Source organism: Suillus discolor (assembly GCF_016758755.1).
Source record: "Suillus discolor strain FC423 chromosome Unknown F5147scaffold_26, whole genome shotgun sequence".
NCBI classification, from domain to species: Eukaryota; Fungi; Basidiomycota; class Agaricomycetes; order Boletales; family Suillaceae; genus Suillus; species Suillus discolor.
The window spans coordinates 210683-225981 of NW_024541273.1; the positions used below are offsets into that span (position 1 = coordinate 210683).

The 15299-nt window shown below is 49.1% G+C and overlaps 3 protein-coding genes across 3 annotated transcripts; 2 read left to right on the top strand and 1 right to left on the bottom strand.

The window, feature by feature from the left end:
• Positions 1 to 1352: 1352 nt before the first annotated feature.
• F5147DRAFT_773469 (uncharacterized protein) lies at positions 1353 to 3156 on the top strand (the record flags this gene model as incomplete). Its single annotated transcript, XM_041441466.1, has 4 exons — positions 1353 to 1514; positions 1565 to 1796; positions 1902 to 2479; positions 2533 to 3156. 4 exons carry the CDS (start codon positions 1353 to 1355, stop codon positions 3154 to 3156), a joined length of 1596 nt encoding a protein of 531 aa, XP_041293043.1.
• Positions 3157 to 10947: 7791 nt separating this feature from the next.
• Positions 10948 to 11521, top strand: F5147DRAFT_836934 (uncharacterized protein; the record flags this gene model as incomplete). Its single annotated transcript, XM_041444031.1, has 1 exon — positions 10948 to 11521. The coding sequence occupies one exon, from the start codon at positions 10948 to 10950 to the stop codon at positions 11506 to 11508; it is 561 nt and encodes a 186-aa protein (XP_041293044.1). The 3' UTR covers positions 11509 to 11521.
• A 2090-nt stretch (positions 11522 to 13611) lies between these two features.
• F5147DRAFT_799464 (uncharacterized protein) lies at positions 13612 to 14624 on the bottom strand (the record flags this gene model as incomplete). The annotated part of the gene is made up of 4 exons (XM_041443243.1): positions 14221 to 14624; positions 14008 to 14169; positions 13802 to 13949; positions 13612 to 13747 (listed from the first exon to the last, which is right to left on the bottom strand). Coding segments are annotated over exons 1-4 (780 nt in total), but the record flags the coding sequence as incomplete, so codon positions are not given.
• Positions 14625 to 15299: the final 675 nt, after the last annotated feature.

Consider the following 15299-nt stretch of genomic DNA (forward strand, 5'->3'; position numbering starts at 1 on the left):
TCGAGTGCTGAAACCCGAAACTCGAAACCCAGTGTGCATCATGTCCATTGTTCAATTATATTACACAAGTCATCGAGTTCCGAGTTCCGAGAGCCAAAATACGAACCCTGAACCCCGAAAATATGTGCGCAACATGTCCATTTTTCACTCACTGCACAAATCACCGAGTTTCGAGTGCCAAAGCATGAAACTTGAAACCCAGTGTGCAACATGTTGATTTTTCATTTATATCACACAAATAACCAAGTGCCAAGTGCCAAGTGCCAAAACCCGAAGCCCAAGACCCGAAAATATGTATGCAACATTTCCATTTTTCACTTGTTGCACAAATCACCGAGTTTCAAGTGCCGAAACCTGAAACTCAAAACCGGGTGTGCAACATGTCCATTGTTCAATTATATTACACAAGTCATCGAGTTCCGAGTTCCGAGGGCCAAACCCCAAACCCCGAAAATATGTGCACAACATGTCCATTTTTCACTCATTGCACAAATCACCGAGTTTTGAGTGCCGAAACCCGAAACTCAAAACCCGGCATGCAACATGTTGATTTTTCATTTACATTACACAGATCATCGACTTCCGAGTGCCAAGGGCCGAGACCCGAACCCCGAAAATATGTGCGCAACATGTCCATTTTTCACCCATTGCACAAATTACCGAGTTTTGAGTGCCAAAACCTGAAACTCGAAACCCGGCATGCAACATGTCCATTTTTCATTTATATTACACAAATCATCGAGTTCCGAGTGCCAGGGGCCGAGACCCGAAGCCCGAGACTCGAAAATATGTATGCAACATTTCCATTTTTCACTTGTTGCACAAATCACCGAGTTTCAAGTGCCGAAACCTGAAACTCAAAACCGGGTATGCAACATGTCCATTGTTCAATTATATTACACAAGTCATCAAGTTCCGAGTTCCGAGGGCCGAAACCCGAACCCTGAACCCCATATTGGTGAATGTCAGAGATCTGGCCAGTCTGGGGCCAGTCTGGGGCCAAAGTCTGGGGCAGAGTCTGGGGCCAGAGTCTGGGGCGCTCGGCAAATGCGGCTGACCCGGGCTGAGTTTGAATTGTATTTGGTCACGTGCTTGCTTTGTGACAATTCCAAAGCTGCCCGCCATTGTGCCTGCTGTCAGCAGTAGTGTGCCCGTCGTAGATGGCTGCCGACACACCCGCCAGTCAACCCACCACATGCAGTTGGCATGCTATGTTCGTGCTCCGATCAAAATGGACCATATCATGGTCGCTCATCGCCCATCCTGCCTCATCTCTCCCGCCCATCTTTCCTCCTCGCCCAACTTGTTTCTTACCTGCCATCGCCTACATACTCTTGATAGTGCTTATCACAATGTCTTCCTTGCAACAGGCGGATGTCGCATTCCTGGCCAGATTGGCTCTGCGTGAATCTGCAGTTGGCCTTGTCACCGATTGCATGAATTGTGGGGGTACAGTTCCAATCACCATATGTCGGAGCGATGCGAATGGGAACTCGGGGAAGCCGATGGCAAGGGTGTGTTATCCGCATAAGTTATTGACCCTTTTATTAACCCTTCTTGCCAGCATCAATCATGTTCCTTCTTCCGCTGGTTCCCTCAAATTCTATCGCATCCAGACATCATGGCCCTCCTCCCATCATCAAGTCGTTCCCCAAGTCTCATCAGTTTTCAGCCGGCACCTTCTACCTTCATGAGCGGCACTAGTGCTGCTTCCGCAACTCAATTCCCTTCAATGCAACCTCTTGCCTCAACTGGCAATGGCAAGAAGCCACGCAAGCGAGGCATCAAATGCAACGGTGCCTTTTGCCAATGAGCGAGCACGCTGCGTTGCCCGCATGTGAAGTGCCTCACCCATTGTATCGAGGAGGCGGGAGGATGTCCAGTGCACCTCACTGAGACAGATAACCAGCAGCAGCACCCTATCGCGCAGCAGGAGTGGAATTGGGACTATGATCAGGAGGATACTCTTATGCTCCCTGCTGAGGATACTCTCGCGCTCCCTGCTGAGCCCTACTGGCATGAGGATGGAGTTCAGACGAACGACGGGCTGAGAGCACTTCAACATGCACTCCAGTCTGTTGGCGCTGGACGGCCTGCTGTGTTCCCATCATTTCATGATATTTTGATAGCTCCTGCACCATCGCAACCACCCGCGTCAACAACACAACCGCCCGCGCCATCGCAACCACCCACACTATTGCAACCACCCGCGCCATCCCAGCAGTCTCATCTGCCCCCTCTGTCACAAATCACCCGGCTGCCAATGCGCTCTCAGCATGGTGATGCCTTAGCTCCACATGCCTTCCCAGTTCATAAGCTGTCAAAGCCTCCGCATGTAACCGATCAACTTGACCCAATGTGGACAGGTGACCTCAATGCGCGTGCGCGAGAGGAAATTGAGAGCAAGAGGGTGTCAGAACGTCGCAAGGAGATGGAACGAGCTTCCAGGCAGCGCTTTGTCTTGTACTGGTTTGATGCTGTGAGTTACTTCTTGGTTTCCCTTTCGCCACAATACTTACTGCTGATGTGTAGGACAACACGCCAGTGTTGATGCAGTGGGCTGTTCACTGCCCGTACTTCCCACAATATCAGCTCTCAGATGATCCCGCCCTTGTCAACTCCCTTGGCAGCAATATTTCAAAAATCGACGTCTTTGAGGAAAGCTTCATGCGTTGGATTCCGTCAACGCTCGCTCACCCCTTCACTCTTGACTCGGGTTGCCACGTCTTCATACGACGTCATGGTGTCACTGAGTGCAGCGGCTTCGATGAGTTATTTAAGTCTTCCAAACTGTTGACTCGCCCTTCTCACATGCGCTTCAATATGAAGGGTGAGCGTGATAGCATACGCAAGAAGATGAAGCAACGACAGGCATCCACCCCGGCTTCATCATCGGATGTCGAGATTCTCGATGACGACATGCAACTTACACCTGAGCTCAAGAAGACAAAGCGACGACAGACATCCATCGCCGCTTCATCATCGGACGTCGAGATTCTGGACAACGAGGCGCAACTTACACCCAAGGTGTCCTTGGGAAAGCGCCACTGGGCTCAAAGCCCTGGCCAAGAACAAGAGATGCACATTACTACACAAGTGCGACTGGCACGAGATACCCACTCGATGTTACGACTGGGGTATGTCGAGCTGTCTTAGTCCGAGTGGACTGAGATTCGGCGAGACAGACGTGGTTCTTCTCTCGAATGAGAGGTTCAAAGGTTTCTGGCTAAGGCAAGTATCGGCAACTTCCTTAGAATGGTGGTTCTTAGATAGCAAGGTTGGAGACCTTGCTAAAGGACTTGTTCCAGGTAAAACCTAGTAGATTAAAGTGAAGAACTACATGTGGTACGCTATGTATCTATATAGCGAGAGTTCAAGCGGAGCTTGTAAATGCGTATCAAGATAGAAGGCGGACAGCCCGCTTGGTAAGTGATAAGAGATAAGAGATAAGAGATAAGAGATAGTAACCATGGTGCGGACAGCCCGCTTCGATAAGAGATGACTAGACATAGTGATGGTTACTGGTACGGAAGGTTAGCTTGGCGATGATATGAGTAAGGTTCTGAAAGGTGATTGGTCGCTCATTAAGAGCCGTATCCATGTACCATTGTCCGGTGTAGAGACTCATGCCTCTCATTGTGCAATATGGCAGTTTTCACTGGGGAGTACATGGCACGAACTTGTAGCATCACTCTGTGTGCTACCTGCAGCTATCTCTATATGAGGCGCAGCTTTCCCGCGCAATGCGCGCCATGCGCGCGTACCTTTCCCGCGCTTCACGATGTATATGCGCGCGCGCTTTCCCGCGCTTGAGCGCCCTATAGCGCCAGCCATCCGGAAGCATCCATCCACTGTCCACCAAGTTCCCTAGTGCGTATATTTCCATTTCTCACATTTGCTTATCGTTCCATCTTTATTTTTATCATGGACCCTTACTTACATATATCTTTACATACCTTACTTGGTAGCGCTTCGACTCCGCATGACAGCGCTTAGGCGCCATACTTAAGCGCCAGCAGTACATACTAAAACTTACTCACCCACCGGGACTGACTTACTCTCCCACCAGAACGACAGAGGACTTACTGGTTACTACCCACTATTTACCTAGCAGAACATAGTAGAAATCTATTTGTTTACACCTCGCATCTCCCTTCTCTTGTCTTACATCATATCATCACCTAAGCAAACTCACTCTTACTCTCTCTTGATTCCGCATACACGCGCGCGCATTCTCGCGCCATACACGCGCGCATTCCCGCGCCTTGCGCGCACCTGCGCTTTCTCGCGCTTCGCATTGGCCAACCAGTAGCGCTTTCAGCGCATACCTCTAGATCCTTGCTGCACTCGCTTCCCCTTTAGGGTCGAACGCACTTGTCGTCTCAAGTATAGCAGACTAGGCAACGCGCGACCTTACAACATTATAGATACAGTCAGGAGCATTGTTCGTGCCTCGCTGTATTGTTGAACCTTCACCGGTAACGAAGGAGAAACGAAGAGAATGAATATACCGTAACATTACCCCCGTGTTATGGTCGATGGCACCGGCATCGACATCACTAGTTGTCCTGGTTTGCATAGTAGATGGCGTTGGCGTCGGCATTGTGGAATTCCAATTCTTCTGGCTGTGCCAAGTACTCCCTATCGGCACATGCAAGGTCCTCTTCTTCCTTCTTATCTTTCTCCACTTCCCACGCGGCTAACGCGTCATAGAAGCCTTCGTCGGTATAAACCAACGGGAATGCGATTTTGTGAGTGGTGAAGGGGCAGTAGATGGAGAAGTGCCCAGGTTTTGTGTCGCCACAGACGCGGCAATAGTAAAGGGGGCAATTCTTGTGCTTGTGACCAAGCTTCTTACAGAGTCGGCAGATGAAGTTGGCGTCGGCGATAGTGCCGACGATCTGTTTTAATGAGGGGGATCTGATAGTGATGCTGGAGGAAGGGATAGCGGGGGGTTCTATGGTGAGGTCGATGACCTCGCGCTTCTTTCCTTTGGATGACTTTTTCTTGGTTACGCCGTGAACGACGGCGCTGCCACGGAGGTTTCTTCTATAGACCTCGTTGGGCGCTGGGATAGGTATCGGTGCAATGTTCCCTCCAATCGAAGTTGGATCAGGTAGAACAGCGGGGGGATTGTGAGTAATAGGAGGCAACGGGCGGCCGACTTGGAAGGAGTTTCGATCCGCAACAGTCTGTATAATTTCCCTACAGATAGTGCTAAAACCAAGAGGGAATAACTGAAGCGTAAGCGAGCGTATGCGCCGCTGGACGTGGTTGCAGGAGAGTCGGAGGGCGTCGTTTTTGATCTGGGCAAATTCTTCTTCGAGACGTTGGGTGGCTCTGATGATATGGATATAGGTGGCAGCGACTCCAGCTGGTACTGCTGGTTGGTTGTTGAGATAGGTTTCGATTTCGAGGGCGTGGGCAATGGAAAGGATGGTGGTTTCGACAATGACGTCGTCTTCAATGCTGACAACGTTGTCGGCAAAAGGGGATTCATAGAGGCTGATGGAGGAGACATTGGATTCAGTAGGAGAGGTGGTTTGTTGAGAAGACATGTTTTTGTTTTGTATGGCGGTGGGGACTGGTCGATTCAGTTTAACTTGTGCCTCTTCTTATAGGCGGAAAGCAGGTCTTCGGCGTTTTCCATATTCTCCGCTGGAATCCATTCGTTGCTTCCGGAAGAGTATCCTTTCCAGGACACGAGATAGCGTCTTCGTTTACCCGTGCCCTTATGACTCAGGACAGCTTCGACTTCGTATTCCTCCGATTGGTTGACTATATCTGGAGGTGGTTCTTCATAGTTCGGTCCGTGAATCTCTGTCTCCTGATAGGAGGATAGCTCAGAAGCATGGAACGTGGGGTGAACCTTCCATTGTTCAGGAAGTTTCAGGGTGAACGTGATGGGCGAAAGGACTGCGGTTATGGAGAACGGACCGTGCCGTTTGGGCGCAAGCTTCCTGGACGGGAGGGTGGTCATGAGATTAGTTGCAGATAGCCAGACCTTATCTCCTATCTTCCACGGTTGGTACTTCTTCCCGTGCGTCCTTTCTGCCATTCGTTGCATGGCGATATTGTGGCAAGAGATGGCTTCTTCTCTGATCTTTTGGAGGGTGCGAACCCTTTCTTCTACGGCAGGGGTATCCGATGATGGTAGTACGTGGGGAATACCGCGAGGTTCGTATCCCATCATGAGGAAGAACGGCGATGCGTTCCTTGCTTCATGTCTTCGGTGGTTATGCACGAATTCGGCGAGAGGTAAATGGTCCGACCATTCATGGGGGTTACTTCTACAGTATATTCGGAGGTACGTTTCTATCTCTTGGTTGAGTCGTTCAGTTTGTCCGTCGGTCTGAGGGTGATACGCCGTGGAGGCAGCGATCTGGTATCCTAAGAGGCGTGCTAGTTCTCTAGAAAACTTTGAAATGAACTGGGGGCCTCGGTCAGAGATCACCTTCTCGTGAAGTCCAAAACGTTTGAATACGTTTTTGAAGAATAGTTTAGCTACTCCTTCAGAAGAGATGTTCTTGTTACAGGGAGAAATAGTCACCCCCTTCGTAAGGCCATGGTCTACCACGACCATGAGAGAGTCAAAACCGTTGGAAACGGGGAGGTCGGTGACGAGGTCAACAGAGACCTGGGAAAAGGGGCGAGTGGCAGAGGAGGGGATGGGGACAAGGGGCGGTGAGACAGGGTGAGTGTCGGTTTTCATTTGCTGACACAGAGCACATCCAGCGACATAGGAGCGAATAAAGGTGCCCATTGCAGGCCACCAGTAGTCACGTTTGACGAGTTCCTCAGTTTTAAACCGCCCGGGGTGACCGGCGGTGGGATGGTCATGGTGACGGAGCAGTACGGCCATCCGTTGTGAGGGCGGTACATAGGCACGAGACTTATAATAAAGTACTCCGTCCAATATATTCCAGTCGGAGAGGGCCGACTTCATAGGAGGCAGGCAGAGTCCATCCAAAGCGTCACTGGCAGTGGAGAAAATGGGGTCATCCAAGGAGTTCTTGGTGAGGGCGGCGGAGAGTTCGTCGTCGATCAACTGTATAAACATGGAGTCTGGAAGGAGTACACGATCTTCGTTGTCGTGTTCACCAAGACCATGATCAGGGCGTCAAGAAAGTGCGTCAGGTGCAGCAAGTTTCGTTCCAGCAATGTGATGCAATTCGAGATCATAATTGGAGAGAACAAGCTGCCAACGTGCTTGTCTCCGAGAGAGTTTCTGTGCTTTAGAAAAGTAAAGGAGGTTCAGGTGGTCGGTGAATACGAGAACGGGGTGGGGATTTCCTTCCAGATAATGACGCCATTCATTGAGAGCGCGAATTATAGCGAGTAGCTCTCAATCGAAGATTTCATAATTGCGTTCAGCAGGGTTGAAGGACTGGGAAATATATTCACAAGGGTGGTAGACGCCGTTTTCGTCCGTCTGGAGGAGCACGGCCCCTGTTGCTACAAGGGAGGCATCAGTAGCAAGGGCGAATTGGCGTGTAGGATCCGGGTTCCTTAACACTGGTTTCGTCGTAAAACATTGCTTGAGTTTAACGAACGAAGTCTGAGCGTCAGGTGTCCAGGCGAAGACTTGATCTTTTTGAGTGAGGTTGATAAGTGGCCGGGCGATATCAGAGTAGTGGGATACAAACACCCTGTAAAAGTTGCAAAATCCGAGAAAAGAGCGGACATCTCTTACGGATGTCGGGGTAGGCCAGTCTTTTATCCCGTCAACTTTGGCGTGTTCCATGGCAACTTCTCCAGGTCGAATAATCATCCTGAGGTATTCCACTTCTGCTGCGTCAAAAGTGCATTTTTCCGGCTTGACGAATAGTTGTTCGCGACGGAGTATCTCCAATACTCTTTTCGTCCGTTCGCGATGTTCCGCGAGGTCGGAAGAGAAGATGAGCAGATCATCCATATATATGACGATCCATCCTTCATTGATTTCGTTCTGGAAACGATTGTTCATGTAGGATTGGAAAGTGGCGGGAGAGTTGGTTAAGCCAAAGAACATGACAGTGGGTTCGAACAGGCCTTCTTCTGTAGTAAAAGCCGCTTTCCATCTGTCGTCAGGATGGATCCTAATATTATTATAGCCGGACCGTATGTCGATCTTTGTGAAATGCTTGGCCTTGTAGAGTCGTTCTATAAGGGTTTTGGGGAGCGGGAGTGGGTATTGGTTGCGTATGGTCCAATCATTGAGGTACCGATAATCCTGACAAGGGCGTAACTCTCCGCTTTTCTTTCCTACAAAGAAGAATCCACTAGCTTGCGGGGATTTCAAGGGTATAATAAATCCTTTTTCTGTGTTTTCCGTGATAAAGGTCTTTACCGCTTCTCTTTCTTTTCCTGATAGTGGGTAGATCTTGGATGTCCTTGGCATGAATCCAGGCTTCAGATCGATTCGATGATCAATACCAGGCCGTTCCGGTGGTAACTTATTGAGACTGTCTTTTGCAAAAATATCAGCATAGGTGTGCAGGTAAGGGGGAACGAGTTCCTCGAAACTCTTTCTCATTTTTTCTTTCTCTCCGGCGACAGCGAATTCCTGAGCTTTGTTGCTAGTTTTCGAATATCCTTGCTCGTGCTTCGACGTGCCATCTTTGGTGAGGGGAGTGTCAAAAGAGACGTCGGAGATTATTCTGACTTGAGAACCGTCAGGGGAATATTCGATTAAGACGTCTTCATCGTTCAAGGGATAGAGGGAGGGGTCGACCACCGGAGGTGCATAGTTTTCCGACCATACATCTTCCTTGGTGTCGTAATCTGGCTCATCTTGGTCCGGTACAAGGTGGGGGAGTTCTTCGTCGGTGACTTCTTCAATAGAGGCCCGTGGATAGACGGGTGAAATGGGGGATTTCTTTAATTTAGAATTCTTCCATTCACGAGAAGGTTCTTTCTCTGCAGGGGTGGAGAGGGGGAACAGCAACGGTAGATTGCGTCGCTTTCTGAGATAGTCGATATTCCTTTCGATCTCGAGCGATCGCTCATTCAGTGTGAGAGTCAGTTCTTTGTTAGTCCAGTCGATTGACGGGTTTAGTGCTTTCAACCATGGGAACCCAAGTAAAATCTTGTCCTTCTTCGAGAGTTTGGTTATGTTGAACTTTCCTATCATGGTTCTCCCGTCAATTTTGACAATGAGAACGCAGTAGCGAGAGATGAGTCCTCCTCTGGCGTCTGATCCGTCTGCGGTTATAACGGGGAACGGTTTCGAGAGTTTGTGGGTTTTGATTCCGTGCAACTTGCAGAATTCCTCACTGATGAAGGTTCCGCTTGCTCCGGAGTCGATAACCATAGAGGTTTCGATGGTTTTGTTACGCTTGGTGGAAATAATAGTGGCTGGGACGCGAAGCTCCTTTTTATTTCCAAGTGATTGTACAAGTCGTATTGGGACAGGGGGTACTGACATCGACGCAGTCTCCCTTCTTAAAAATCCATCTCCACGAACCGTCGGTTTACCTCTTCGTCGTCATCACTGCTCTCCTCCTTTTCCACCTTTCTTCGGATGGGCATTTTCTGTTTCTTATCTTCCCTTGGGTGGAATGTAGTATCGTTGGCACGATGACCAGTCTGGTGGCATTTGAAGCAGCGTCCTTCTTTGAGGTGTCTCTTTACTTCGGATTCAGAGAGCTGATCTATCTCCATGGCGTCGCTTCTGCGGGGGGTGAAGTGGCGATCCCCGTACTTCTTCTTCTTATGCTGGTAGTGCGTGGGATTTTCTCGTTTCTGTATGGCTCTCAACCTCTGGAAAGCATTATCCAGGTTGATGCATGTCGCGATGATGGTTTCAAAGTCGTCTAGACTTTCTCCCATGTGGTAGAGGTTGTTGCGAAGTCCTACATCAAGACCTTCGCGGAAGAACTCTACTTTGGTGACGTTCTCGGTTATTCCCGCTTTATGGGCCAGGAGGCGGTAGTTGGAGATATAGGTGTGGAGGTCTCCTTTCATTTCAAGGGCTCGTACTTTAGCCATGGCCGTTCCGGCGGGGTCTATAGCTCCAAAGGCTTCTTTGAATGCGACTTTGAACTCATCCCAGGTGCCGTACCCAATAAGATTTCCTGCGGTATTCTTCAGTCTGGCGTTCTGGGCGGTCTCCATGAAGTCTTCTTTCCAAGCGGCTGCATTGCCCTTGGTCATAAACGAGAGCGCGAAGATTACTTTCTTCTTGTCGCTGTCGTAGATCTTATCGTTGATATCTAAATACGCATTACAGTTCAGCATGAACCGGTGCAATTCATCGCGGTCTCCATCGAATTTGGGGGGAGAACCGATCTTGATTTCAAATTCTTTGGTAGTGGTTGCCATCGTATTCAACGGTGGTATCGGCGGTAGCGCGCCTAGGTTTAAAGCTCCGATCAAGGGAGTTAACGAAGTCGTGGTGTCTTGCTGACGTCGCAGGTGGCGGCGTCTATGGTAGGACTTTAATCTTTTGTTACGACTGGGGTATGTCGAGCTGTCTTAGTCCGAGTGGACTGAGATTCGGCGAGACAGACGTGGTTCTTCTCTCGAATGAGAGGTTCAAAGGTTTCTGGCTAAGGCAAGTATCGGCAACTTCCTTAGAATGGTGGTTCTTAGATAGCAAGGTTGGAGACCTTGCTAAAGGACTTGTTCCAGGTAAAACCCAGTAGATTAAAGTGAAGAACTACATGTGGTACGCTATGTATCTATATAGCGAGAGTTCAAGCGGAGCTTGTAAATGCGTATCAAGATAGAAGGCGGACAGCCCGCTTGGTAAGTGATAAGAGATAAGAGATAGTAACCATGGTGCGGACAGCCCGCTTCGATAAGAGATGACTAGACATAGTGATGGTTACTGGTACGGAAGGTTAGCTTGGCGATGATATGAGTAAGGTTCTGAAAGGTGATTGGTCGCTCATTAAGAGCCGTATCCATGTACCATTGTCCGGTAACGAAGGAGAAACGAAGAGAATGAATATACCGTAACACTCGATGTCGCCAACACCATCACTATTCCCCAGTCAACCACCAGAGGATGACTTCAATTCCCGTCGCGCTACTTCAATGTCACCAATGCCACTGCTCGTGACATCAACATTCTTCTCATCCATTGAGTCTGTGCCTTCAACGTCTGCATCAGTTGCAGTCAATGACATTCGGCAACCAGCGCCACCTTTGGAAACTCACCAGTCAGCTCAGGCTTCTCCGTCCATCATTCCTGTGCATGTCCCAATATACGATCGTGGCAAGCCACGACGAGTCTGGCCACAGGGAATGTACACAGTTGATATGGTTGTCGGCTTTCAGCAGATGGACATCCCAAAGTTCCGTAACTATGGTCAGGAGCAGCTTTTTCGTCTCATCTTTGGTGACACTCCGTTTGTTAAGGCCACATATCATGAAAATTGCAAGGCGTGGCGCGAGACGCCACTGACCATCCTCGAGGCACACAAGCAAAGCGGGCGCACTCAAGATGGCCTTTGGTCGAACTGTCTTGCTGCGCGCCGCATTGCCTTGGGTCTGGAGAGCAAGAAACATAGCCGGCGGAAGTAGTGTCAAAGTATTGTCCCTCGGTTTGTTCTATACTTGTTTTATGTAGCACCTACGTTTGTTCTATATACACTTGTTTTATGTAGCGCCTACTATCCATTGCTTTGTCCGAACCCCACTGGCCGTCACACACTCAGATTCCTCGCAGTTCAGGCAGTTTAAGAATTTCTTCAAGGGCGTTTCTGTCACGCTCGTCCACCGGCCTGCTCGAAGATGATGTTGGATAGCAGGAGGGATATAAAGAACTCTTGAAGGAGGATCGAGGTCTTCGAGCGCCTTCAAAACCACACCAATCCAAAGTTGTTTATGAAACAACAACTTTGGATCAGTGTGGTGAAGAACCCTTGAAGGAGGATCAAGGTCTTCGAGCGCCTTCAAAACCACACCAATCCAAAATTGTTTCGTAAACAATTTTGGATCGGTGTGGTTTTGAAGTGAGTTCGAGAACACGACGGTCAAGGTAGGTATTCATATGAATCACATTCATAACAGCTTCTCTCAGCGCGAGTGCAGGACTACTTCAAGAAAGCTTGGGGCTGCCCACTAAACTATCCAAACATCATCTTCGATCGAGCACCTTCGACAAAAATCATAGGGCAGCAACACTGGGAAGTTGCTTCATTCAGACATTTTCTCGATGATAATCATCTCTAATATGATGTGTGATGCCTGTTTTTGCTTAGAGATTAATCCCTACAGCGCACTTTTAGTTTTACTTGGGCAAAAACCATGGGTTACTGCTAGTACTGATTCATTTTTAACTCGCACTGAGAGAAGCTGCGCTGTATTTTCGACGGCACCATTATTATGTACTAACAAAAATATCATACATTGGGAGGTCATTAAACATGTGGATGGTGAGGAAGTTTGCCTTGTGTGTGAAGGGTAGCAACAGTCATACAGTTTCGACGGAGGATCATTTCGTCAAGAAAAAAATCATACTTCACTGGTGTCATCTCTCGACAGATGTTGTGAAAACTGCCAAACCAAACATTTGTTTGCTCCGCAATCGATGAGTTGAAATAGTACCCCCCGTCGTCGTTGAGGAGTTCAGGGTAGGCCTTCATGTCACAGCGCTCGCGGCAGAACAGATCACTGGCCTTGTGCTTTGTCTTGTGATGGAAGGCATCTACACACATTCCCATTCCCTCGAAGAACGCAATCTTACGACTCTCAACCTCCCGCAACGTGTTGCAATTGGAGTCATAGATCAAGTGCTGCGGCTTACGTGCACGTGGGAGGGAGAACATTTTCTCGACCATAATCTTAAGAACATAAGTTAGCATAGTCCTTCCGACAGAAAACCAAACTTACCAGCACATTCAAGACAGCCTCATGGTGGTACATTGTACCACGACCAGAGATGATACCACAGGGACGAACGATGAGTTGTTCGTTGTTCGTACGCTGACGCCGGAATGTAGCCTTGATCTTGGATGGGATATCCTTGGCACTGCACCCATCGACATCCGAGACTCCAGTTGATGTGGTTGTTGGCGCCTGACGGAAGCGCACAGCACCAGACACATTATCGTGCTCATACCATTCTTCGACATCTTGAAGGGGGACGTCTTCTTCTGTGTGAGTCATGATCGGGGGAGAAACGTTATGCGTAGCAATTGAATCATTCAACTTCGCAAGTCTCTGGCGTTGTGTTCTGCTCTTGCCACTATGCGAGGATTCAACATTGGCAGCCTCCATTCGAAGATGAACCGGATCATCGCAAGATTTGTGCATCTTCCCATCAGCACCAACCGGCATCACTGGCTCACTACAGCCGTCCACAGCACAGACCGACTCGAGGTGGCGATGTTCTGCTGCACAGAAACGATGACGATTGCTCTTGAGAGCATTTTTGCACCGTGCGACAGCGCAACATGGCCGTCCGACTGTCACACCGTCAGTCACGATGACTTCCGTATGGCGAAGCATTCCATCTGGCATCTCCAATATCCGCATGCATCTGAAACAAGTATGAGGGAGCTCCTCCTGACCCTGGAGGACAATACAAGCGTTGCGTGCATACATGGCCTGCATAAGGCAACTTTTCTGGTTGCCGTCATGCGGCACTACCAGGCGTTCTCCTCGTAGTTGATGGTCGTCGAGTAGGGCAAGTATTACAAAGCAGTCCCAGACTTGCTCTGTCGTGATTACATTCCCAAATTGCCAGTGGTCGGTGTCATCATGAGTGCGACGTGTCTGGGCAATGCCATACAAATGACCACAGTTCGTCGCTGAAACACTAACATAGTATCAGTAAATAAGTGCATGAAAGGCAAAAACAATAGAGACTGACGCGATCTGCATGAGGTCCATCCAATGCATGGCAAGGTTGAGCTCGACAAATTGATGGTCTGAGACTTGAATGTGTTGTGGGATGCCGCTGTAGTATGTTCGGAGCTGGTCCTTGACGCTGTAGTTGAACTGGTAGTTCGTATTGCATTCTTCATAGGCATTACGGGTCAGTGAGGCTATCATACGCATAGAGCACAACAAACGCACCTCGACACTTTAAGTGCACTGTCCATGCAGGCTTTGCGCCCTCGCTGTGAGTAAATATGACAATGCGGCGCTGTTCCTCTTTCTTCAGCAGTGTGCCATGCTGCCATGCGGTGCAGTCGTGGTTGATGCAAGTCTTGACTGGTGGATATAGTGTGCATCCCACTGTGAGTTGGATTAGTATGACAATCATGATGCGATGTGTGGGCACAGTACCAAGTCCTAGTTCATAGCCATGGAGCTTGAATGCAACTTCATCCTCAGCGCTTGTCTCAGCACTCATTGGCAGTTCCCAGACGAGATCCTTCACAATGTACCATAGATTATCGACTGCATCGGATGACATGTCGAGAGACATAGCGAGAAACTTCGTGACACTGTCTGGAAGCACATCGGGTGCATGGGAGACAGAGATGCGCTGAGGTTGGGGTTGAAGGATATCATCCTTAAGGAGGCTAGCACGTCGGATGAAACTGGCAAGGTCAACATAGGTAATGCAAGCGAGAACAGGGTGTTTTTTTATTGCATTGAACAGATGGCCGACATCCATGACAGGCACTGATGTCACCGAGCGCAGTGTGAGATCAGCCTGCAAGAGGTCACAAAGGGCGGGTCACGACTCACGACTCACAATGGACGGGTCACACTGGTATTGCAAATGTGACCAGATATAATTAGAACTCCGAATTAAGCTCCGCACGCGTCAGCCGCAGCCCCAGACTTTGGCCCCAGACTCCGCCCCAGACTTTGGCCCCAGACTGGCCCCAGACTGGCCATTTCCTGGATGTCCTCACATATTGAGTCCCGAGTTCCGGGACCCCCGAACCCCGAAACCCGAGACCCGGCAGTCCACAATTTCGGGGTTCAGGGGTTGGTAAAATGTCTATGGATATACAAAAGGTTGATTCAAACATGTTTGAAAGATGTCTTACCCGGAACACGGGACTCGATTTTTGAGATGAAAGACATCTTTCAAACATGTTTGAATCAACCTTTCATATATCCATAAACATTTTACCAACCCCTGAACCCTGAAATTGTGGACTGCCGGGTCTCAGGTCTCGGGGGTCCCAGAACTCGGGACTCAATATGTGAGACGACACAGATATCTTTCAAAAGTTTGTAAATCAATTTGTTTGTAAATCAAATTTATTGTAGATCAAATTTTATTGATCTCCCCAAATTTCCCAAGTCCCAAGTGCCGACCCCCGACCCCCGAGACCCGGCAGTCCACAATTTTGGGGTTCAGGAGTTGGTAAAATCTCAGGGTTCGGGGTTCGGCACTGTGAAAATTT